Source organism: Podarcis liolepis (assembly GCF_965112155.1).
Source record: "Podarcis liolepis genome assembly, chromosome: 1".
Taxonomy (NCBI): domain Eukaryota; kingdom Metazoa; phylum Chordata; class Lepidosauria; order Squamata; family Lacertidae; genus Podarcis; species Podarcis liolepis.
Genome location: NC_139554.1, coordinates 47000586 through 47027001, shown reverse-complemented (window position 1 = coordinate 47027001; position 26416 = coordinate 47000586). Strand labels below are relative to the sequence as shown.

At 44.2% G+C, this 26416-nt stretch overlaps 1 protein-coding gene across 1 annotated transcript in view; it reads right to left on the bottom strand.

Moving 5' to 3' along the window:
- LOC310710074 (deubiquitinase DESI2-like) overlaps positions 1 to 26120 on the bottom strand; it is a 45411-nt gene extending 19291 nt beyond the window's left edge. The window contains exon 1 of the mRNA XM_083510514.1: positions 25994 to 26120. Coding sequence (XP_083366640.1) covers positions 25994 to 26032 — 39 coding nt within the window. The 5' untranslated portion in view covers positions 26033 to 26120. The remainder of the gene's footprint in view (positions 1 to 25993) is intronic.
- Positions 26121 to 26416: the final 296 nt, after the last annotated feature.

Genomic DNA, 26416 nt, shown 5'->3' with positions numbered 1-26416 from the left:
TGCATCTTCCCAGGGCAGACATGCATGATTTGCCCCACCCTACAAGATGTCTAGGAAAAAGTTCTCACGAAGCTAGAACAGCTAGAGGGAGCACTGCGCAGTGCTCCCTCTAGCTATTCTGGCTTTTGGATAGCCCCTGCAAAGCCTCCGTAGGGCAGCGGGATGAAGGCTCCCCGCTGCCCTGAGGAGGCTTCGTGCGGCTCTTGTGGGAAGTGGGGGGAAGGGACAGAGCGTGTGGCTCTGTCCCTTCCTCCACCTCCCAGAAAAGCCCCCAAGAACTGCGCTCCCTTTAAAGAGTGCACGGTTCTTGCGGGAGATGGGGAAAGGGACAGAGGGCAGCCTCTTCCAGGCAGGGGGAGCCTTCATCCCGCTGCCCAGGAGAGGCTTCAACGCCTATCCCAGAAGCCAGAACAGCAAGAGGCTACCCCAGAAGCCAGATCCCTCTTGCTGTTCTGGCTTCTGGGATTTAGATTTTTTTTTCTTTCATGTTTCCTCTCCCCCAAACTAGGTGCGTCCTGTCATCTGGTGCGTCCTATAGAGCGAAAAATACGGTAGATAGATAGATGATAGATGATAAATAGATGATGATAGATTGATAGATGATAGATAATATATGATAGATAGATGATAGATAGATAGATAGATAGATAGATAGATAGATAGATGATAGATAGATAGATAGATAGATAGATAGATAGATAGATAGATAGATGATAGATAGATAGATAGATAGATAGATAGATAGATATAGATAGATAGATAGATAGATAGATAGATAGATAGATAGATATTCACATGTTTATCCTGTATTTTATTGATGTATTATCTTGTAATTCATAAACTGTCCTGGAAGCTCTGCTGAAGAATGCCATTGCTTTCCATCTATAATCTGAAAGGGCTGACCTGAAATTCCTCCCTAAAATTATTGATTGGCTACATGGCAATACTATGTGATGACAAAGCATTACCACGATGCCAGTTAGAGTGACAGCAGTGCTTTCTGCCCTCACTCTCAGACGTGTTGAAAGGAAAAAATAGTGGAAGGTAGCTGCAGAGATTTTGGGAAGCACCATCATTCCCATAACCTTGAAACAGGTGTTGGCAGTGGGAAATGGTAACCTGGTTGTATATGGAGGGGTATTTGCTCCCTTCCCACCTGAGCCCCCAAATTGGGGGCATATTTTTGTAAAAGAGCTTTCAGCTCAGCCCAGGTTTGGTGTGGTACAGTCCAGGATCATGTTTATTTTTGATTATTTGCTGCTTATGCAGAATACTTGTCACTTCTTTTCATTTTGTGTTGAGAAAAGTGTTGAAGGAAGGTTTTGACCCAATCCTGTATTATGGACAAAAATGTTTGTTTAAAACGTTTGTACACCAACTTTCATAAAAAATTGATTCCAGTGTTTATGTATGAGAACATGTTTGAAGAAGGCAGATGTAGCTGCAAACACATAGCTACATAATTCATGCGAAACATGGGAAAATCCATTCATGATATCAAGGTTGAAAAGGAGCCAAAATCATTATTAGAGCCAGAGCCATATCGATTGAAGGAGTCGGCTTCAGGCAAGGAAATGGGAGGTTGGGGTGGGAAAGAGGTGAAGTACAGTCTCGACATTAACTTCTTGGGTTGTATTGATCCTGATGTGAAAAATGAGATCATGGCAAAGGGGAAAGGAGCTACAATATTTTCAAAAAGACAACAGTGAAATTGTCTAGCAGTTGTCTCCCGCCACCCCTCACCCAACACTAATACTTACTTGAGCCTAAGGCGAATTGTAAACAAGTGAAACCTGCTCCAAAATCCTGCTGCGTGGAGTTCTCAAGTTTAAAGTTACAGCCAGCCATGTCCTCTTTTGGAATATTCCATTCCATTGTGCTCCCTGCTTTTTCCCATACCTTCCCCCAAAAGGCCCTCAATATTATATGGCCACTGAGCATCCTCATTCCCCACTAGGCTATTTGGGGGGGGTCACCCCCACCTGTTCCGATTCCATCAGTCACCCCCCCCCCAAGTTGATGGAATTTGCATTTTAAAAATTGCATTTTAAAAATCCTGCACATCTGATTCAAAGAGTCTTGGTGTAATTTGGCCCTCACCTACAGTATAAGACAAATGGTTAGAGAGATTTCGCTATTGTTGCCTCTCTCCCACCACTTCTGTGACTGATAACATTCACCAGCACTACTTCACTTTAGAAATGTGATAGACAACATTTCACAGTTGCAAATCAATCTAATGACACATGTTGGGCTTGGTGTTGTTGGTTGTTTTTTTAAAAAAAAAATCAAGTGGGAGTCAAGTCACTATTGCAACAGGAAAAAAGTGAGACCAAATCAAATTATTAAAGATTATCTATTTTTTCATTGTTGGGAGATTCTGCAATTATCCAGGGAATGCAAAACAGGCTGAAAATGAACATAAAACCATATTCTGTGGCCCAGTTTTTTTCGGATCTCCCCAACTAGTAAACCTTGTGCCATATTCTCTGGTGGCAGCAATAGTGGGAAGCTATTGACAAAAGTCAGCTGTTTCTTTCTCGCAATGAGAACTATTTGCTAAAGGAGGCAATTGGCACTTAAAAATTGCCATGTTACTGTGGGGAAATTTCGTGGCTAAGTGCTGCACATGGAGGGATTATCACAGCAGTGAGATGGCCGGCGAGAGGAGAGATCAGCCAGAAAACACTTTGTTGAATAGAGCATATTGTGGCACAAATCATAGTTTGCAGAGGGAGACGATGCAAGAACATAAATGCTGTCCAAAAAGTATTGTAACACCTTGCGCCATTGGTTTTCTGAATAGCAGAGCTATTCATGATGTGATAGAATACGGGTTGGCATTAAACCTGTTAGTGGATGCATATCCTAAGTCCTCTGTGTTTGAGTAACATGTGAAGAGGGAAAATTTGCTGAAAAGTGCCTCTGGGCTGCCCATTTAGCCCAACCCCTAACTAGTGGCGTAGCGTGGGTTGTCAGCACCCGGGGCAAGGCAAGTAATTTGCGCCCCCTAACCTGCACGCCTGGCACCCCCCCTCCACAGTGGGTGGCGACCCGGCGGCTCAGATCGGATTCGCACAGCCAGCACTGCAGTGAGAGAGAGTGAGTGAGCCAGGTAGGGGCAGAGAGCTGCGAGTGCGAGCGCCCCCCCATATGTTGCGCCCAGTGCGGCCGGGCCCCCCCTGCACCCCCCACACTACGCCACTGCCCCTAACTTATAATAAAACAAATACTAATAATATTTCTATTCTGTTCATCTGACTGGGTGGCTCAGCCACTCTGGGCAGCTTTCAACAAATTAAAATGGGTAGGCAACCTAAGGCCCGTGGGCCAGATGCAGCCCAATCACCTTCTCAGTCCAGCTCACAGACGGTCCAGGAATCAGCGTGTTTTTACATGAGTAGAATGTGTCCTTTTATTTAAAATGCATCTCTGGGTTATTTGTGGGACATAGGAATTCGTTCATTTCCCCCCCAAAAAATATAGTCCGGCCTACCACATGGTCTGAGGGACGGTGGACTGGCCCACGGCTGAAAAAGGTTGCTGACCCCTGAATTAAAACATCAAACACAGTAAAACACAGCTCCTCCTGCCCCCATCATTGTCACTGTCACATTGAGAGCAATTATTTGCCGCAGAGAGCCCTCTTTCTCCTTGTGAGGAGGCTCCTCAAATGATTTAGAATCCTGGTTTACCAGGGTTCATCTTTTCAGCCAGCCCATTGTAACTGAGCCCACGTTTTGAACTTCCCACATCACAGACCCAGGGGACAATCTCAACATGTGGCAAAAACTCAGAACTAGTTTACCAGGTGGGGAGAGCTCCTGGGGTCACTAAGGCAAGACGGAGAAAATTTCATGATAGAGCTAATTCCGTGCAGGTCTTCCTCCCAAGGCTTCCATTTCTGTGCTAGAATAGGCGCATAAGAAGGTGCTGTTTTGGGGGGGCAGGGGTGTCAAAGCTCTGTGGAGGAGCACATCCTTTGCACACAAAAGGTTCAGTCACCTGTCTTTTCAGGCAAAGACAACTTGGAGAACCATGGCCATTCAGCCTCGACAATCCTGGCTACATGGATCAATGGTCTGACTTCAATTCCCTTGGACATTTTTATTTAAATAAGTTTTTAACATTTATATTTAATTACTTTATCACAGAGCATGTTTTCAAATAAAGGTAAAGGGTAAAGGGACCCCTGACCATTAGGTCTAGTCGTGACCGACTCTGGGGTTGCAGCGCTCATCTCGCTTTATTGGCTGAGGGAGCCGATGTTTGCCCGCAGACAGTTTTTCCAGGTCATGTGGCCAGCATGACTAAGCCGCTTCTGGCAAAACCAGAGCAGCGCACAGAAACGCCGTTTACCTTCCCACCGGAGCGGTACCTATTTATCTACTTGCACTATGACGTGCTTTCGAACTGCTAGGTTGGCAGGAGCCGGAACAGAGCAACAGGAGCTCACCCCGTCGCGGGGATTAAAACCGCCGACCTTCTGATCGGCAAGTCCTAGGCTCAGTGGTTTAACCCACAGCGCCATATGTAGATACTAATGTATCTCCAGACAGCAATGTGCTCTACAAAGGGCTGCCCTTGAAGCTGCAGGTAGTGCAAAATTCGGCAGCTCAACTGCTCTCTGCAGGGGAATCTTACCATCATACAGTGGTGCCTCGCAAGACGAAATTAATCCGTTCCGCGAGTCTCTTCGTCTTGCGGTTTTTTCGTCTTGCGAAGCACGGCTATTAGCGGCTTAGCGGCTATTAGCGGCTTAGCGGCTATTAACGGCTTAGCGACTTGGTGGCTTTAAGAAAAAGGAAACAAACTCGCAAAAACTAGCAAGACGTTTCGTCTTGCGAAGCAAGCCCATAGGGAAATTTGTCTTGCGAAGTGACTCAAAAAATGCAAAACCCTTTCGTCTAGCGAGTTTTTCGTCTTGCGAGTCATTTGTCTTGCGGGGCACCACTGTATTAGGCCAGGTGAAGGAATTGCACTGGCTGCCAACTGGCTACTGGGTTAGCTTCAAGGTTAGAACCAGAATACCTAAAATTTCATCTCTTCCCCTGCATGCCCAACCAATCCCAGCATTCTGCAGGAGAGGGCATCTTGCAGATACCATCCTACCAGGAGGTCTACTCCACACAATGTCAAAATCAAACACAGAGTGTAGCAGCACCTACCCTCTGGAACTCCCTGCCACTGCATATTAGACACATGCATTCTCTATTGCCTTTTTGGTGCCTGTGAAAGTAGCCTTTCAAGAAGCCTTCTAAAATATTTACCCCAGTTGGTCTTTGAATTGAATTGTGTGTGTGTGTGTTGTACTTGCTTTAAACTGTTTTTATATTTATAATTTTTCAAAAATTGTTTTTACATATGCAATTCATTTTAAGAGTTTTTTTGAGATGCAACTCTTTTAAATCTGTTATTCTAAAATTGCTTTAGGATGCCTCATGGTAAGTCAGTCAAAATAATGCTTTATCTCAATGTGCACACTTGTAAATATATTTTATTCTGAAATATGTATTTGTAGTGCATTTTGGTATTTTTGAGCTGAGAAGTATATCACAAAATTCAGAGAACTGCAAAAACCAGGAGCTGCAGATCAAGATGGTTTGCATCGGAATTAACAGATACTGAATTCCTCAAGCGTCACTATTAGACTTGGCACAGATGATGCACAAAGAGTCCGTTGATGGACTTTTTTACAATGGGGTGAGGGCACCAATTGGCACACTGAGACCCTGCTCACTTGGATTTGCATCCAAGTTGCATGGGCCATTAAACGCCATGTTGTATAGCTAGGGAGAACCAACACTTAGCAGTCACTGTAGGTCTCTGGTCCTGATCCAGTAAGTGCTACGCCTTAGGAAACCTGTTTCCATGCACAGCCATGCTTTGCTGGATCAGATGAGAAAATGGGGTAGGGGGTGGAATTAGGGGTAAAGCCTTCTCTTTGATCGTCTCCCTTCTTCTTCTTCTGGAGTGGCATATAATAGAGCAAAAGGCAGGAAAAAATTATGCAAAACCCATTCTCTCCTGCCCCTCACCAGCCCAGGTCTACACTCATACGGTATAAATATATAACTCTCTTCAAAGTCTCCCACTGTGACATGCAATTACTTTGCAACATATTCTTCTACACGCACTGCTTAAGTATACATTTCCAGGATCTTTAAAGCCATTACCAGCGAGGGGAGAATGCATATGGAAATGTAAAAAAATAAAAATACAATTGCATACACTCAATACTTTTTTGTTCCCCTCTGTCTCCACCCATTTTTGCCTGCAGGAATTTATAAAGGAATTGATTTAATGTCTCAATTATTCCTAGTGAAGTCTCACTCACAGTCTTGTCTCATTTAAGTAGAAAGCAAAGTGTAGAGTCATATCTGCTCTGTTCCCAGTGGCATGGTTTACAATTTAAATGAACGGTCTTTATCAGGTAACGTGGAGTGTAACCCTAAGCAAATTTCTTTGTACTTACTGATCAAATGTGTCCAGCAAGAATTAACTAATAAATGCAAATATTTAGAGAAGACATCAAGCATGACCCCATAATGATGACCTATGTAAATCCCTAAGGGAACATAAGCCTGGATCTCACATGCTTGCTCATCACTTGATGACCACAGCATCAAGCCATCAAGACTGTGTTAACTAATAATCATGTGTAAAAAAAGATATCACCTCATCTGTGACACAATGCTTTGTAATAGATTCATTTCACACATTAAGAACATAAGAAGAGCTCTGCTAGATCTGGCCAATGGCCCATAATAGTCAAGCATCGTGGTCTCACAGTGGCCAACCAGAAGCCTATGGGAAGCCCACAATCAGCAGTGGCAAACTCTGGGGTTTAAAATTTCATTGGCACCATGTGCAATGCCAAAATTGGTCAGGCATAGCCAGTGGTCAAGCACAGTGGCAGCTGAAGTCTGGGTCACAGTCTGGAGTCCCCTTCACTGTTTTAAAGCCAGTGGCCTTACTGGCTGCATCTTGTGGCAGCAAAGACCGTAACTTAATGATGCATAAGGTATGTAAAACAGGGGCAGTGCTCTTTTCCTCTTTCCAGAGGCACCCAAGGGTTGAAAGAATGCTGTTGCATAATGTGCTGAAGGACAGAAGTATTTTCTGCATGTAAAAATAGCTGCACAATTTACATTAATTTTCCTAAGGGAGCAAATCCACTGACCACTCACATGTGGACACTTCTGTCCTCGTCAGAGAATTAGTGAGCCATGCTAATTTTGCAAGGCGCACCGTTTATTGATGCATTTTTATCATTTCATATATATATCAATCTTAATTTCTTTCTTTCTTTTTGAGTAACAGACTGGTTTACAGGCAATAACATAGAATACACAACCACAACAACTAATAAGAACAATATTATTAAATCTTTAAAAAATAATTTTTAAAAAACAGCTTATAAACTCCAGATTCATTCCATTTGCCTCTGGATCAGCAATGGATACCTTTTTGGTTGTGGTTTGCTCTTATTAGACACATGGACCTCTGGTGTTGGCATTTCCCTGATTGTTGTCCTTCCTTTTTTTGCACCCTTGACGCTACAGCATCTTAATTTTCACAACCAAGTTAAAAAGTGAGAAAAAAATGGAAGTATGAGACTTGGGTGGCACTTCTCACTGTCTAGGAAGAGTATTTCCACACTTCCACTGAAGTGTGCACAGACGTCAGTGGCATCAGCAGGGCAGGACCTTGGGGTAGAAGTTTAAGGCAACTCTCAGCAGACTGGGGGTGAGGGCAAATACAGCAGACCTGGCTTGCCACCATTTGGACCATAGAAAAGCTGCCTTACAAGGAGTCAAACCACTCATCCATCTAGCTCGAGACTGTCTACACTGCATGGCAGCGTTTCAGACAGGCATCTCTCCTGCTTCTACCTGGGCAGGTGCAAGACTGAACCTGAGACCTTCTGCATGCAAAGCAGTTGCCCTACCACTCTGGCTCTTCCCCATGTAAGAAGAAGAAGAAGAAGAGTTTGGATTTGATATCCCACTTTATCACTACCCGAAGGAGTCTCAAAACCCTAACATTCTCATTTCCCTTCCTCCCCCACAACAAACACTCTGTGAGGTGAGTGGGGCTGAGAGACTTCAAAGAAGTGTGACTGGCCCAAGGTCACCCAGCAGCTGCATGTGGATGAGCGGAGACACGAACCCGGTTCACCAGATTACGAGACTACCGCTCTTAACCACTACACCACACTGGCTCTCAAGCAATGACCCTATCAAGAGCACCCATCTCACCATTAGACCACTAACCACAGACTCTCTAAAAGGATCTAGCTGCACCCATGGAGAGAGAAGTGAAGAGCTCTATTTAATATTATTGTTTACTGGGCCCCGTTAGGTGGCCCTCATTTCAGCCAGGGCTCCCTCCAGCCCCTGCTCCTTATGGAGCAGTGCTGTTAGAAGTTTTCTTGGGTCACAAAAGTATGTCATGTTTTCAAATCATAGAGTCCTTTGTACAGGTCAGTGGCCTTCGGTGTGAGACATTACTGTTGTAGGCAATATGGGGTTGAAGGGAAAGAGCAGTGGGGAGGAAAAGGAAGGAGGGAAGGCCATAAATTTTCATCCTTTTACATGGTGCGTGAGCAGAGCTTTTGTGTCAAGGTCAGGTAAATAGGTATCTTATGGGCCACTGTGGATCCTCTCTGGCCAGCCTTCGTCCCTCACCTCCCCCTGCCAGATTTCCAAGCCCCCCACCCCACTGAGCTTTGTAGAGAAAGGATCTGTCTGTTAAAATCCCCTTCCGAAGGCAATTAGGAGCTGCCACTCAGCCTGTCCCCTCCGAAGCCCTCCAGCCGCCCTCGGGGGCGAGGAAGGGGACAGCGGGAGAGGCAGCTGTGCCCCTGGCCTCCAGGCTTTATGCTTGATTCCCCTTTGTTCCAGCTCCCTCGAAAAGAGGTTCCCTTTTATTCTCAGGGGACCGGCTTTGGGGAACTGGCCCACGCACCTGTTCTCGGCCTTTGTCTCTGTCAAGTATTTAGCCGCCGCGGAGAGCGGTTCCCCGAGGCGCAGAGCTGCCGCCGCCGCCTTTGTGACAAGGGAAATGTGATTGCAGAGAACTCTCTGCATCTAACCTGCCGTTTTCTAAATGGGGTGGTTTTTTGAGGGTGGGGGCAAACTCACTTTTTCTGTTCTATAGCCCAGCAGCTCCCAACAGAAAGCGAAGGGCAAGGCACAATGTCTGCGGGTCTTCAGCAAGGGTTTCATGCAGGACAGAGCTTTCAAGAGATGTCATTAAATATGGCCTTTCTCTGTAGTTGGGCCTTTCCCTGCCTGAAAGTGGCAGGCAGATTTCTGACTTGTCAGGTTGATTTTGATTTGCCCACTCCACCACAACCTCAACAGCTCCCAGCCAGAGCTAGGTGCTAAAGTCTTCTGGTCAGAACGAAAGCACATTCTGAATTTGTTTCCCTAAGACAACTGAAGAGAGCTCACAGACCACTCCCAAGTCTTTCCCACACCATACATTTAAAGCACATGGCTACCCTCAAAGAATCCTGGGAACTGTAGCTTCCCCTCACCAATCTACAATTCCCAGCACCCTCGGAAAATGACAGTTCCCAGGATCCTTTTGGGGGGAGCTGCATGCTTTGCGCATGCTTTAGATGTGCTTGTGATGGCCTGGGATTCGGACTCAGAGGCTGAACCTGAGGAATCCCAGCCTGCACAGGAGTCCCCACCTCCAGAACCAGCTGAGCAGGGGCCTGAGCCTGAAGGGTCTTCACCTGTGCTGGATCCTCAGGTGCAGGCACCAGCTGAGTCTGCTCTGGCTCCTGAGGTGATGGAGGACCCATTGCCTGCAGGTGCTCCACTCTCAGCCCCGTCAGGGGAAGAGGAGGTTGCCTCTGGGTCCGGTAACCCTCCAGCCTCTCCTGAGCTGCAGAGGCTCAGGGCAGAGAGGCGGAGGGAACTAAGTTCCTGCATGAGGAGTGTCACCTCCAGGCCAGGAGAGGTGAGTCACCTGTGGACCGGGGCCGCCCTATGCCTCGGGGCAGATAAAAGCCAGTCAGCCCCAGTCCCAGGTTGTGGGAGCAATGTTGTTGCTAGCCTGTTCCTGCACCCTGTCCTGCTCTTCTGCCAGAGTTCCTGACCCCACCTGACTCCCCAACTTGGACCCAGCTACAGCTTTGACGGACAGCCTCCATACCGCACCATTGATCTCGGACTGGACTCAGACCTCACCTCTTGGTTAGCCCCCGGGACTAGCACAGTGCTTTGAAATGATTGTGTGGTGTGGATGCTACTAAGCATTCTTGATTTCAACTGCCTAATTTAGATGTTTTGTTTTTGCAGGTGGTGAAATGGTATATGATACCTAAATGCTGTGTAAAGAAATCGTCTCCCCTTAGTTTGCAGCTGGGCAGCTTGTTGCTGAGAGAAACTTCATTGTCCTTTTTATTGTCCTCTTCACTCTTCTCTTTTCTTCTCCTTCCTCCCTCTGTTCCACCTGCTTCCACCTGTCTCATGCCTCCATTCCAGCCAGCTCCAATCTGCCTTTGGCTGAGGCCAATTTGTTGTTTTGTGCAGACTGGGCTGCTCATAGAGCAGCCAAGATTTTGGTTCTGCCTGCCAGGCCAACCTTACAAGGCTGTCGTAAAGTCTACAAAGATAATGTATGTTGAGTGTGTGAACCAACCAATGCCCTGTGAGGAAATAATTTATAGTTTGTATAATGAAACTTTGACTGCACAGATTTGGCGTCTGCTTACCTGCCTTCCGAGATTCTGTAATTAGATGGATTAAAAGGACTGTCATTCAGAGAGCTCCTTGCTGGTGACCAAAGATAATATCAGTTTGTTGTTAATTTAAAATTTACCCATTCCACAGGCTCAAATAGGCTCACACCTTCAAAATATTATGCACCTAGGTACACACCTACTGGATATCATATCCCCCTTCTGATACTCTCTGGAAACACACTGACATACTGTGCTGTGCATAGAAGATGGGATAAACTTGGAAAGGAACTGAGTACATTGGTTTTTAGCTACTGAAAAACACCAAAGATATTATAACCTTGACAGGTGGTAGCAGGGTGGAAGGAAGGACTGGGCCTGTTGACTGTGTGGGTGGTAAAAATAATAATCCTCCTCCTCCAAGTGAATTGAAAAAGCAAATCCAGGAGAGGATTTAGATTTTTCTCCAACAGACAAGGAACAAATGCAAGCAAATGCCTTTCTGCACACTATGTCTAATTGGGCAATAGTGCAAAACCTTGCAATGGAATGTATGGTGGTTGGAATTAATATTCAACCTTCTTGTATATTATTGTTATTAATAGAATAACCTTCTTGTTAGGAAGGTTAGAATAACCTTCTTGTTAGGTCAGACATGTGGTCTGTCTATCTTAGAAGGAGCACAGCAAAAAAGGAAATGGCTACAGTCGTGGGTGCATTAACAGATTGCTCCATTCCTTGCTATTTACTGCTCCAGTCCTCACCCATCTTTTCCTCCACAAGTCTCATTTCTGAAGCAAGATTCATAAATTAAGCACCTGCATGTTTATGTTTAAGCACCTGGAAAGTAGCTTGCAGCCAACAGCAGTGGTTTCCTACTGGGAAATCCAAACTGCTACAGAAGACTTCTTTGGATATTTTTAAGCAGAGGTTGGATGGCCACCTGTTATTGGTGCTTCAGGGTTCCTTTCAACTCTGCTATTCTACGAGTCCATGAGCTACTTGCAAAGGACAGAATATGGGCTTTATTTACCTGCAGACTTGGAAGAAACAATATCAAAGGCCATTTGTCTTCCACAGACTAACAAGCCTTCTACTTTCACCAGAGGCACAGGGGGTTCAAAAGATGCAGGAACGTGCAGGGGCCATGACACCTCTGCATTCTGCACATCATCTAGCACAGTGCTACCCTGTCTAATTGGCTCTATAGGTAGCCAGATGCAAAAAATAAATAAAAGCAGGGCTGCTCTGTTTTGAATAGTTGTGCAGAGGAGGGCATTTCAGCTGGTGTAGATTGCTGAAATGCCTTCTTCTGTACAACTATGGAAGGGGGGTGCCATCCCCTTCTGCACCTACTCATCTGAGGTGTAAAGAAGCAGATTTTGCAATGATGCGGGCTACTTTGGCTTCTATAGGATCTCAGCAGCCTAAATTTGTACAAGATTGTAGCCCTTCTGGAAAGTCCCTTTTAATTGATTAATTAAGTTCCCTATTGCTCCTATTTCCCTTTTTCCACATTGCCTGTAGAGCATAAACCTCTAGGCAGGACTCTATATTTCCCACCCAGTTATTCCCCCCCCCCATTTTTTTTCAAAGTTTCAAAAATAAAACACAGTTTTTTACACACACACACACACACACACACACACACACCACAATCAATCTGTACCTTTACGGGGTTCCCTGAACCTCAGGACTCCCCCCCCCCCAGCTCCCAATGTTTTTCCTCTTTTAACTGCCTCTAATTAATTTACCAGTTATAAGTACTTAATTTACCAGTTATAAGTACTTTGTTGCTATTGTTGCTTTATTGTTAGGGCCTCTTATTAATAACAATATTTATAGCCTACCTTTTCTGCCAAAGGGAATTCAAGGTGCTTGCACCTGTTTTTGTATATTTCAGATGTAAGTGATACATCGACCTTTTATTAGTGAGTATATAAAGCATTCCCTCTTTTGAGTGCTTGTCTTTGGGGAAGCAAAGTATTTAGAACATAGGAAGTGCCCTGCTAAATTGGACCAAGCACCCATCTAGTCCAACATCTTGTTCTCACAGTGGCCAACCACTGCTATGAGGATGATGAGGATGATGACAGCCAGATGCCTACAGAATCATAGAATCATAGAATCATAGAATCATAGAGTTGGAAGAGACCACAAGGGCCATCGAGTCCCAGAAAGCTGGCAATGAGCATGGAAAGATGACCTGAGCATGAGAGCACTCTCTCCATTTGTGATTTTCAGCAACAGGTACACAAAAGCAAACTGCCTCTGATGGTGGAGGTGGAACATTGCCCTTATGGCTAGTTTGAAACCAATAGTTTCATCCTCTATGACTTTGTCTAATCCTCTTTTAAAGCCCTCCAGGTTGGTGGCTATCACTACATTTGCAGGAGAAGCATCCACAGAAATTGTTCTGATATTTGTGGGAGGCCCAGAATTGCTGCACTTTTTCAAAAGTCCCCAAGAAGAAGAAATATAGTAATTTGTGGGTGCTGATCCTATTTGTGAGCTCTTATTTTATCTCCGTTTCTGCACATCACATAGTGATTTTGCTCAGATAACAGCAGAAAAATAGCCTGGGAAATGAGTGTAATCATTAGAGTTAGACGCCATCCACTTGCTTTCTTTTTTGAACATTTATTTACATTTGGAAAATCTGAAATAAGTAGAGTACGCATTCAGGAAAGCATTTTGTTAAATTGCTAATATTGCTGTTGTGATTCTCCATGCCCCAGTTATTTGTAATTTTGTATGTAATTTTAGTTATTGGTCATTAGTCCACTGAGGGCTTTTTTGGCTGACTAGCTTAGAATAAAAAGATATAATAAAATAGTAAGGGAACAGATAGTAAATCAGTGTACATTTTGAATTTCATTCCCAGCTGGTAAAAGTCACTCCTAGCTTTTGAGGTCACTTGGATTTTTAACGACAGAGGTGGCCCCCAAAGCACCCCTATACTATGAACCTGCTCCTTCAGGCAATTGCCAACTACATGGACTCAGAAACCACCTACTCAGAGAGCCTCTGTCTTGCCAAGATTCAGAGACAGTTTCTTGGCCCTCATCCAGCCACCGCTGAGTCCAGGCACCAGTCCAGGGCTTGCACAGCCTCTCCTGATTTGGATGTCACAGAGAAATAGATTTAGGTGCCATCAGCACACTGATGACGCCTCACCTCAAATCTCCTAATGATGTTAAACAGCACTGGAAACAAGATGGTACCCTGTGCTCCTCACAGCACAACTCTCCGGAAGCCAAAATAAAACCACCCAATGCTCTTCTCTGCAACTGACCCCGGAGATAGGATTGGAACTACAGTAAAAAAATTAAAAAGTGCTTCCAATACCAATCTCACCAGGAGGAGATCATGGTCAATGGTATCAAAAGTCACTGAGAGATCAAGAAAGACTAACAGGGTTGCACACACCCTCTCCTTCTCCTGATAAAGGGCGGCCAAGGCTGATTTAGTCCCATAGCCAGGACTGAACCTGGATGGGGATGGGTCAAGATAATTACAGTAGTTCCATCCAATAAAACTTGCAGTTGTTGTGCATTTAAGCCCCATTCAAATCATTACATACAAACATACAACCGGGATACAAACGGATGTCTACCTCTCTACAGGGCTAACCTAAAACATTTCGTTGCCCAAGGTGAAGATGAGATGTTCAGTTGAATCTGACTTTAACGCTGGCTTGGGTGGTATCTTTCTCCATACCAGAGGGCAACAGACTAGTTCTGGCAGATGAAGAGCAAGGTGCATGATCCACACTGGTCTGGCCTTTAGCGGGGGGGGGGGGGCAGCTAGGCTGCCCCTCACATCGATTGCCTGAGGCAATCCCCCCACTCTTCCTAACAGTAGGGCCAGTCCTGCATATGTGTAAGCAACAGAGGTTAGCTTTTATATATACCGTATTTTTCACACCATAGGGCGCACTGGACCATAGGGCGCACCCAGTTTTTAGGGGGGGAAATCAGGGGAAAAAAATCTTTCCCCCCCAGGCCCAAAGAGCAGCATACAGGCTGCGCACAACCTCTCCCTGCCGGAGGGGTTGCGCGCAGCTATGGAGCAAGCCAAGGCAGGGGACGGGATGGATCCCGCTCGCTGTTTTGGCTTCCCTTTTAGCCCCGTGCAGCCTCTCCTTGCCAGGAGACGCTGCGCAGGGCTAAAGAATCCATAGCCACGTGCAGCCTCTCCTTGCCGGAGGGGTTGCGCGCAGCTATGGAAGAAGCCAAGGCAGGGGGCGGGATGGATCCCACTCGCTGTTTTGGCTTCCCCTTTAGCCCCGTGCAGCCTCCCGCTTCCGGGAGATGCTGCGCAGGGCTTTCCTGGCTTTCCTGGGAGGCTTTCCTGGGAGGCAACCCCTTTAAAGAGATCGCGGCTTCTCCTGGCTTTTCTGGGAAGTGGGGGAATTCCCCCACCTCCCACAAAACCGGCAGAAGCCGCGCACACTTTAAAAGGGCTGCACGGCTTCTTCGGGCTTTCCTGGGGGGTGGAGGGATTCCCTCACCTCTCGCAAAAGCTCGCAGAAGCCGCGCAACCCCTTTAAAGAGATCGCGGCTTCTCCTGGCTTTTCTGGTAGGTGGGAGAAGGGACTGATGCGGCCAGTCTGTCCCTTCTCCCTCCTGTGGAAAAGCCCGCAAGAGCGCACGGAGCTTGTGTGCGGCTCTTGGGGGCTTTTCCCGCCTGCCTCCCCCCCCCCTGCATTCGCTCCATAGGACGCACACACCTTTCCCCTTGCTTTTTAGGAGGGAAAAAGTGCGTCCTATGGTGCGAAAAATACGGCAAGTGTTTGACCCTATATACAGTGGTACCTCAGGTTACATACGCTTCAGGTTACAGACGCTTCAGGTTACAGACTTTGCTAACCCAGAAATAGTACCTCGGCTTAAGAACTTTGCTTCAGGATGAGAACAGAAATCGTGCAGCAGTGGCATGGCGGCAGCAGGAGGCCCCATTAGCTAAAGTGGTGCTTCAGGTTAAGAACAGTTTCAGGTTAAGAACGGACCTCCAGAATAAATTTAGTTCTTAACCCAAGGTACCACAGTATATAACTATATACATAGGCAGAAAATGCTTCTTTACTTACAAACGGAAAAGCAAATCAAGGAGCAGTGCGCAGCTTCTTGAAGGATGACCGTGTACATTGCTACATGTCTTACGCATTTGTCTGGTCACCACCCAAGCAGGCAAAGCAATTCATGCACACATAGACAGAGACAGCAAGCCTGGGGGTCCTATACTCTAAAGTGGCTCACAGTATACTACCCTGCAAATGACCGTAATATCTAATTCTCTTTTAGCAGAAGTGATATTCCTGCAACGCATGACGCTGTGATTGGTTGCCAGGCGATGTTGCTAAGCATAATCTCTCCATCAGTGACAGAAGAGGCTCTGGATGGTATTATGCAGCCACCCACGCAATGTAGCTCATTAAATCCAGCAAGGATTGCATTTATATCTCGCTATCTCCCCACCTTTGAAACACACTAACGACACGCCAGCGTCATCTTCAGTGAGAATCTTCCAGTTCCTTTCCATATTTATTAATCATTTTTTTTATTTTGGGGGAGGGAGGGGGATAGTGTCATAGTTTGTTCTCAGTAGTGATTTATCTAATAATTAGAGATGGGCAGTGACTGAGACTTCCAAAATGCTTGTGGTTTAGCATTACCCCCATTTGTCTTAAAGTGGATTAGGGTCCCTTTGGCTGCTTTGCCCTTAGCAGCCGAAACAAGTTTGGCTTAATGTTATTCCCCAAGCAATGACCAGAGGGAAACCTGCCAGCTCTTGGCTAATGGGTGTCCACAGTGGCGTAGCGTGGGTTGTCAGCACCCGGGGCAAGGCAAGTAATTTGCGCCCCCTAACCTGTGGATTTGTGCCCCCTAACCCTAATCTCCAGATGTTGCACCCGGTGCGGCCAGCCCCCCCTGCACCCCCCATGCTACGCCACTGGGTGTCCATAACAATCACATGCCATGACCGATGGGCTGATGGCACTGCAGTCAAGAGCACGGGCTGTGCAAAGCCAAAAGCTGAACATACCCCCGAGGGAAAATGTTATTTGGAGGAAGATATTGTAGATTTGTTTTCAGTCTCATGGGGCTGTCAATTCCCAGAAAAGGTAGGATTGATCCATTTGAGGGTGACACAAACATCAGTTGAAGCTTTAGCCATTTCACCTCCCTAGTGTTGCAGCTCAACACCCATCACCAAGGACTCTTTGTCATGTGATGACTTCAAGACAGGAACCTAGGAAGATGCCTACACAGAGTCAGGCCACTGGTTCATCTAGCTCAATATGGTCTTGGTTGACCAGCCATGGATCTCCAGAGTTTGCAGCAGGGGTCTTTCCAGCCCCACCTGGAGATGCCAGGGACTGAATCTCACATGGCTTAAATGGGGTATTTTGAAGAAGGGCATGATTGGGCCAGCATACAATCCATTGGAATGAATAGCGCTTTTCAGAATCAGATTTAAAACTTAACGTTCCTGGTTCTGGCAGCATAACAACCACATTGTCATATTAGGAACCCAAATTACAACCCTAAATTAGTTAAACAGTCATAGGTCCCACATTCACTTTGTGGAGGACTAACTTCACACCCGGATAGCTCAGTCGGTTAAAGCATGGTGCTGATAATGCCAAGGTTGCAGGTTCGATCCCTGTATGGGAGAGTTGTGTATTCCTGCATTGCAGGGGGTCGGACTAGATGATGCTGAGGATCCCTTCAAACTCTATGATTCTATGACTCTTTATTTGACATCCCTGAGTCTCTCATACAATTAGAATTCTCTCTTCCCTTCCTCCTTCCTCCAGCATACACGTACCCAAAATGCCCTGGAGATTACAGACTAAATTCCCCGCACGGTGGATGATCTGGTAAACCTTCCACTTTGGACCACAGGATGGGGCTCACATGACTTAATATGTGTGTGTGTGTGTGTGTGTGTGAGAGAGAGAGAGAGAGAGAGAGAGAGAGAGAGAGAGAGCTTAGAAACATAGTAAGGTAAACTGTGAACTAGCCGCTGTCTTCTTGACAGTTATGTTTCCTGTCTCCTTTCAGTCATGTGAACACGATCCTGCCATTCAAAGTGGTACACTCCAGAACTCAGGTTTACCCCCAACTGAGCACCATCAGTGCAATTCAATGGCCATTGTTGTTTGCTCATGCTAATTATATTGTAGGTGGTTCAGTGAGTCCTGATCAATGAGCAAATCACTCATGTGTTGTGCCAGGAAAAGAAATTAAAGTAGGTCATAAAATCACTGTGTGTTACTTTTCCATTGATCCTTCATATTGAAGGATACCAGAAAGCTAAGCCAGCTAGAGTGAAGCTGCTAATGTTTTTAAAAGTGTACAACCACTCAAACACCTCTTAATTGTTTTAAGGTAAGAAAAAGTAAGAGGCAAGCCCCTCAAAAGACACCCACCTCTCAAAAATACAAAACTAATATGAATTTTGGAGTTTCAGTACAATTCTGGCAGAAAATATAATGAGCCACAGCTTTTTCCTTTGTTTTTTTCAAAATTAAAAATTAAAGGTGTCATACACCCACACCAGAGATAGTTGCCTGTAATTTGGCAGGCTACGTCAATCCACTCTAGAATGGCTCCTGTGTCTGCAAATTTTATCTACTTTTGCCAAAAGTGTAACATTTTAAAGCTTCTCATAAAAGTGAATGGGGAACACAGAGCACAGAGTGACTCAGTAACATATCAGATTTTTTTAAAAAAAGCACAACTACAGATACAATATGACTTCTACAATATACCAGTATGAAACATATTCACTATAAACAGTTGCTTATAGGAATGACTGCCTGATGCCATATAAACTTGCCTTATTTGAATATCATCTCTGGAGACCCTGACCTAGATTCCCCTGCTATTGAAGGTTGAAAGGGTAGAGTCTGGGGATAAGAATTTTCTGTAGTGATGCCCCTACTGTGGAACACTCTCCCCAAGGATATTCTTGGCAATCCTGATGAGCTATAGGTGCCAGGTTAAAACTATTCAATATGCCCATAAATTATCATTGATGGTTTTTACTGCCACTTCTGTATTTTATTGCTATGTGGTTTTATGATAATGTTACCATTGCTTTCTGCTGGTTTATTGATCTGCTGTAGTATTGGATTTGATTGTGTTTTTATGATGTTTTTTGTCTATTTTAATTGGAAGTCACCTCAAGAGATTTGTTTTGTTTTAATTGAAAGGTAGCATATTAAATAAAACACCAACCCAAGCTGGTTATACCACTTACTATAAGTATATATGGTTTGTCCAAACTTTGCTTGAAGTCCAAAGAAACACACAATTCCTGGCTAGCAGAGATTGACATTGTCATGAAGAGGTGCAGCTTTTCAAAATAATTCCTGCTATTAGATCTGAGTTTATTGAAAGCTAAGGACATTTTTAAAATCTAGACTGAGATGATTTGAATCACAAGAAGCATGGCAAGTACCGGTAGTCAAATCTTCAAAATCTGAAATATTTTAAAATACAAATATGTAGTTGACCGATCAGATAATAAAAATATATTGTCCTTTCTTCCAAAGGAGCCCAGGGCAGCAAATACACAAATATTAAAACATCTTAAAACTCCTAAAAACCATTCAAGTACAGATGCAGACTTGGAAAGAGCTCTACTTCAAAGGCTTGTTGGGAAAGACAGTTTTCTATAACCTCTATAACTACAAATCCCATTCTCCCTGATTGGACACAACACTCAGAAGTGTCCTTTCCAAAGAAGGAGGAAAAAATCTTCTCCACTGCTAAGTCCTCTTCACTACTGGTTACCTCCTGCCCCTTACTGAAGATAATTTGCTGTGCTTGGAGAGCATCTAGGATGAATGGCTGGTGGGGGCCCACATTTTGAGGTGAATCCAAATTCAAAGGGGGCTGGGCTGGCTAAAAAATGGGCAGAGGCTTTTTGAACTTGGGGAGTTTGTATTCTGAATCTTCTCCCCCTCAACCACTCAGTGCAAATTTGCCTCATCACTATTTGCTATTATAGCTGTTATCCATATTACACTAGATAGGCCCTTAGGTCTGTGAATTAGGCTTTATTTTAAGCAGGCTTGAATCCTGACAGCTCCCTGACTGACAACTGATTGCTATTCCATGCACTACCTACTGCTGAGAATTATTTCTTTCTTTTAAACCAAAACTTCCCTAGCTGGATATCAATTGCTTTCTTGGGCTGGCAGGAGCAACTGAAGCTACCAGACCTTCAGAGTCCAGGGATTTTCTTTTCATTTGCCTTCTGTCTCGGCAGCCACAGGTTAACCATTAAAAGAAATCTTCAGAGAATTTTAGATTCAGGTTGATCCAGTTGGAGACAAAAATGCCATTGTTAAGCCCACAATTTCAATTAGCCATCCAATGAATCACCTGTTCCCCATCCTTCACAGGTTTCTTGTCTGCACAGGAAACTTAATATGTTCTTCTCCTACATTGCCTTATTTAAGTAAAGGAAAGGTGAGTGGTTGCGAGTTCTTACTTGATGTGACAGGGAAAAAATATTACAGGTGTCATTTGTTAACATTTCATTAAAGATGTGGCATTTCATTCTTGTGTATGTCCGGCACAATGAAGATAAACAGTTAGAATCCTTGAATAGACAAGACATCCAGGGCTTCATGAAGTGGCTATTTCATATGTGCACAGAGGCCATTAATTGAACATTTGTCCTTAGGCTATGCTTTCCTGTGGCTCAAGTGCTCCCCTGTTACACAGTCAAGTGATATTCTTTCTCAGGCAAGACAGAGCTTTAAATTCATGTTAATTGCTATCCCTAGATGTCAACCCGCCTCCAACAGTCACTGTTACACTACTAAGCAGTTACTCTTTTGTAACTGTTTTTTCACAGCTTTTCCCAGTCCAAAGATATATGTCTGCCATGATACCTGATCACTGTGTATCGAATAGGAGTATGTGCTGAATATAAGATTCAGTTCCGATCCTGCCTGGAAAGAGGGTTGAATCAACTTGGATCTGAATCAGAAACTTGGCATTTCCAAGCTACGTACCTAGGCCATTAGAGGAAGCGTCCATACTGGCAACTGGTGTATATTCTCCATGTGGGAGCCACTTACCCATAGAACCTCCATTCCCCCTGATTCAAACTCAGTCTATTGCATTCAGTCCACCACTGTGTTAAGGCACTGAGCCAGGGCTTGTCCAGTTTCTCCTGAATCAGATGTTAGCTGCGTGCTTCAGTACCCCTACTGGCCATTCCCAATGGTTTCATATACTGTAGATGTTAAATAACATTCAGGACAAAATGGTGCCCTGAGGAATTCTGTAGTTGAAGGGGCAGTGTTACCTTGCTATTTGTAACAATCTGGAGGCAAAACACATAACTAGGCTTCAGCATTTACTACTACTGCTACCAGTCTCACACCTGAGGGAACCATTACCTTTGTAAAAAAACAAAAAACAATGAAGCAATTAATATAGTAGTAAAATGAATCCATCTGGAAAGCATACTATTAATTCCAGAACAATTAACTGTTGATTTAAAAAAAAAATTAAGGGGGTGGAAATCTAAGGAAGTAATAGCAAGCAAAATACAGAGCAAGCCACATTCTGCTCTTACTATATTAAACATTAAGGCTGCAATCCTATACCCCCATACATGGGAGTAAGCCCCACTGAACTTAATGGGACTCACATAAATAGGATTTATTTACTTATTTTACAGATTTATAAACTGTGCCACACAAAAGCTACTAAAGTGGTGTACAATAAGACAAAAAGAGATAAAATATAAACAATATAGATTATTAAAAAGGAAAAAACCCACAAATTACTACAATTGTGCAATTCATATGCCATAAAATGACTGAGTCATACTTCAGGAAAAGCCTTCTAAAACAAAAATATCTTCAGTGGCTACTAAAATGTCAAGATACTAGGCCCCAGTCTGATTTCAGCTGTAGAGGGCTGGAGTTGCAACACTAAAAGTTCAGTTTATAGTACAAACTAAGTGACCTCTCAGCAGTGTCCCACATGAGGATTGCAGTTGCAAGGAAGGGATATGTGGAGTGAGGCAGTCCCTTAGGTAACTTGGTCCCAAGTTGTTTAGGGACTGCATTTGGGCAGATCAATCCTGAAATGGGAATGAGCAGATGTAAGCCAGCCATGCCTATTAGTTTCAAGGGGTCTACTTTGAGCAGGACTAACATTGGATACAATGTAATAAATAATCTAAACCAGCTCCTGAACTGGTGTAGTTTTGCGACCAGTTTGGGGGAGTGTGATGGAAACAAGGAGACTTAGGAACCTGCAGATCCATGGCCTCCTCTGATACACCCTGTCTTGGCCCCCACCATTGCCCATGGAACAGTGATGGCAGTGAAGTTGTCCACCAGGAGACTCCCAGCAACAGACCTCTCCTCTCTGTACATAAACCTCCCTCTCCTGCTGTGGAAGAGATCAATGGGATCCAACAGCTCCTCGGCTGATCTTCCCAGGAGCTTCCTAAAGCTACAGTTTTAAACACAATTAATAGGGAGCAAACTTAATTGAGTACACAAGTGTTTATTTCTCACTAAACACTAAACGTAAGATTTGTATTTCATTTCACAAAAAAATATAAATCATTCTCTTTATTAATGACCAATATTGCAAATAAGTATATTTTAAGAGCATTTGTTGCAGTAATTTCTCAAGTACCTCCTAAAAAATCGAGACGAGAAGCTCCTAATGTGTTCCTTTGGCTTAAAATGGGAGATGGGGCTTGAGTTAATCCTTGAAAATAAATCACACTTTCTGGGTGCAGTTTCCAACTGGAAGGGCACAAACAATGCAAGAGAAAGGGGAAACGACATGATTTGAGAAGCTAACATTTAAAACAATGGGAGCATTGAGACAGACAGATATTGACATGACACATACTGCTCTTCAGGCCAAGTTAGTCTGGTGGGAGCCCCTAAGTACGTCCCGAAAATAACAATGCATTAAAATGGCACAGAATTTTTATCTGATTCTGGTTATGGCCAACAAAAAGAAGAGATGAGTAAGCAAGACTGCTTTCTTTAGAAATGTTTACTTATATTTGCAATGATGTTTTTAAAGAGAGTTCAGTGCCCTGCTGGGTGGGCACTTTGAAGTGTGTCAGCCCAAATATCACTAGATAGATAGATAGATAGATAGATAGATAGATAGATAGATAGTAAACATATGCACACACACACACACACACACACACACACACATGCTCCTGCCATTTATAAACCCAACACATGGTGAGCCTTTAAATGTCTGGAACAATTTCAAAACAAAACACTGCCTTACAGATGGCTTTGTGGACACAGTTATAGCAACATAACAGATCTGGCGGAAGAGAGCTTCCAGGGATAGACTGCTCTTTATAAAGGTTAAGGCATCCAGAACTGCCACTGACATAGGCTGTAACTTTAAGAACCTGTTCTTGAGCTTGCTTGTCACTCCTTCCTTTCTTTTCCCTTGTGTGTCCTGTGTTTTCATATTGTGACCCTGAGGGAAAGGACCACCATAGAGGTGATTTTTGTAAGTTGTTCTAAGAGGTTTATTGGCTCTTATTAAAGGGGGGGGTATAAGTAAATTATAAATAAATACCAGAACCTGTAAAATGCAAATTATTAAAATGTTGAAATGGTAACCAAACTAAAGTGGCCGCCGAGACCACAGAACACTGGCCCTGAAAGACCTACATTGGCTCTCAGTACACTTCCGAGCACAGTTCGAAGTGTTGATGCTGACCTTTAAAACCCTAAACGGCCTCGGCCCAGTATACCTGAAAGAGCATCTACACCCCCATCGTTCAGCCCGGACATTGAAGTCCAGCGCTGCCAGTTCCCTCACTGTGTGAAATAAGGTTACAGGGAACCAGGGAGAGGGACTTCTCGGTAGTGGCACCCACCCTGTGGAATGCCCTCCCAACAGATGTCAAGGAAATAAACAACTACCGTATTTTTTACTCTATAAGACTCACTTTTTCCCTCCTAAAAAGTAAGGGGAAATGTGTGTGCATCTTATGGAGCGAATGCAGGCTGTGCAGCTATTACAGAAGCCAGAACAGGAAGAGGGATTGCTGCTTTCACTGCGCAGCGATCCCTCTTGCTGTTCTGGCTTCTGAGATGCAGAATATATTTTTTCTTGTTTTCCTCCTCCAAAAACTAGGTGCGTCTTGTGGTCTGGTGCGTCTTATAGAGCGAAAAATACGGTATCTGACTTTTAGAAGACACCTGAAAGCAGCCCTGTTTAGGGAAGTTTTTAATGTTTGATGTTTTATCATGTTTTTAATATTCTGTTGGGAGCCACCCAGAATGGCTGGTGGAAACCCAGCCAGATGGGTGGGGTATAAATAACAAATTATTATTATTATTAAAGTCCAGAATACAAAACTATTTAATATCAAATACTAACTAATTGTCCACATTGTAATCATTCTAATTCAGTGGTGTCCAAACTTTTTTCAAAGAGGGCCAGATGTGATGAAGTGAAGGGTTGTGAGGGCCAACCAATGGGCCAACATAAGTTGTTATCCTTTTTTTAGGTTTGAAGTTGTTGAGCTTTTTGTATAATTTTATGGTTTTACCCCAAAGTTGTTGAGCTTTATTTAGGGTTAAACCCCCGAAACGGTCTTTGGACATGCCTGCTCTGTTTGGAATTCCTGAAAAACCTTTTATCATTATTCTTTAATGAGGGCTTTGTGACTTGTTGCTACAATTTAGCTTTCATTAGTGTAACAGATCCTTCATAAATTTTTCAGAGGTGAAAATGAGCATTTACCCAAAAAAAAGCCAGCTGCTGGGCCTAATTTGACAATTAAATTGGATGATGTTTTGTGATGTCTGACAAACATTTGAGTATTGGATTAGAAAATGCAGGGGGGAAATCACTCAAAGAGGTACTGGCTATATACCACAGCCAAGCCTATTCTTATAAGACAGAAGTATATTAAGTCATCCTTGAGAGTCCATGAGAAACTGTACATTAAATACCCCCTATGCCTTGATATCTCATTTAAAAAATAGGGGTTAATCAAAATGATTTCCATCATCACCAGGAGAGGACTGCACAGAAAAACAACAAAAGATCCAAGTTAACAGCAAAGGGAGTTTCAAAATCCCCAACTGGGTAAAATCTGAAGAGAGTGTTTCTCATAGGCACCACTGCCTGAGAAAGTGCTTTATTATAAACCTACAAAGAGCCTGCTGAATCAGGCCAATGGCAAATCTAGTCCAGCATCCTGTTCTTACAGTGGCCAACTAGATGCCTGTGGGAAACCTGCAAGCAGGACCTGAGCATAAGAGCATTCTCCTCTCCTGCAATTCCTGGCAACTGGTATTCAGAAGCATTACTGGCTCTGACCATAGAGGCAGAGCATAGCCATCATGGCTAGTAGCCATTGTTATACCCTTCTCTTCCATGAATTTGTCTCATCCTCTTTTAGTCATCTAAAGGCCATCAGTGCCTCCTGGGGGAGTGAGTTCCATAGTTTAACCATGTACTGTGTGAAGAGGAATTTTCTTTTATCCATCCTGAATCATCCAACATTTGGCTTCATTGGATGTATATGAGTTCTAGTGTTATGAGACAAGGAGATGAACCTTGAGGACCCAGTGATAGAGGATTTGCTACTTAAAATAGGGTATTCCTCTGGTGACAATATTCATCATCAAATATATCCAGCCACCATTCCATCAAGGTGTCCCCACCGACTTCACTCATGCTCCTGAGGTCCTAATGTGGAATGTGAACATGAAGGCTGCAATCCTCTGCACACTTACATGGGAGTAAACTTCATTGACCTCTGTTGTATTTTTTTCCACACATGATCAGGTTTCAAGAGGGTCTGACATATTAAATCTCTCTCCCCATTCCTCTCTAGTCTAGAGTGTTTAATCGCCTTGAATGTCAAGGGCATCTAGCTATGAAAACAGGCTATTCTGTCACATCTCTCCCGCTGCCTGCTCCCCATCCCCAGTTGGGCTTTTGAAAATTAAAGAGGAAGGATGAAAAGCCTTTCCAAGGTAATATCCCCCCAAATTTCCTGTCATCTTTTTACCTTGAGCTTGCTCTGACAGACTGTGAAAAAGCAAAGAAGCAAGTGTCGGCGCCAGCATCCCTGTCACACCAATGGCTGTGAAAATCTAGCCTGGCCAGTGCTGTGAGTTGTGCTGCTTGGCTCATCATAATAGAATCTCTTGTCCAATCAACATCCTGGAATCGTCTTCCTCACCGCCCCCCCAACCACCACCACCCCAACAGAGGCATCAGATTGTTTCTTACTCACCATGTCATAAACATTCAAAATCACTGGTTCATTTGCCATTGTGGATTGCAGCAAAGGCTGGATTTTAAGCCTTTAAATCCCTGCCAGATGTGGCAATGCCCAAAGGGATGGGGGTCTTTCTTTCTTTCACTCTTAGCTGCACAGGGAAGAAATGCTTGTGTGAAGAATAGTCAGTTGTGATGGGGATGTCCAAGAAGGGCTTCCCCCGCCCTTTGATGCCAATTTTTTTTGGTGAAGATGCTCCCCTTTCACCTCCGAACAGAACATTCAGTCTTTTGCTTGCTTTCGTCTTTTAATACTGCAGCTGATTGATGTGGCAGCGTTTGTACAGCATGCTCAAGCCAGACCCCGTCCTGCCTCTCTCCTAACTGCGAATCCCAAACAGCACCAAAGGGCTGGATTGTTTGCGTTGTGGTTGAACCC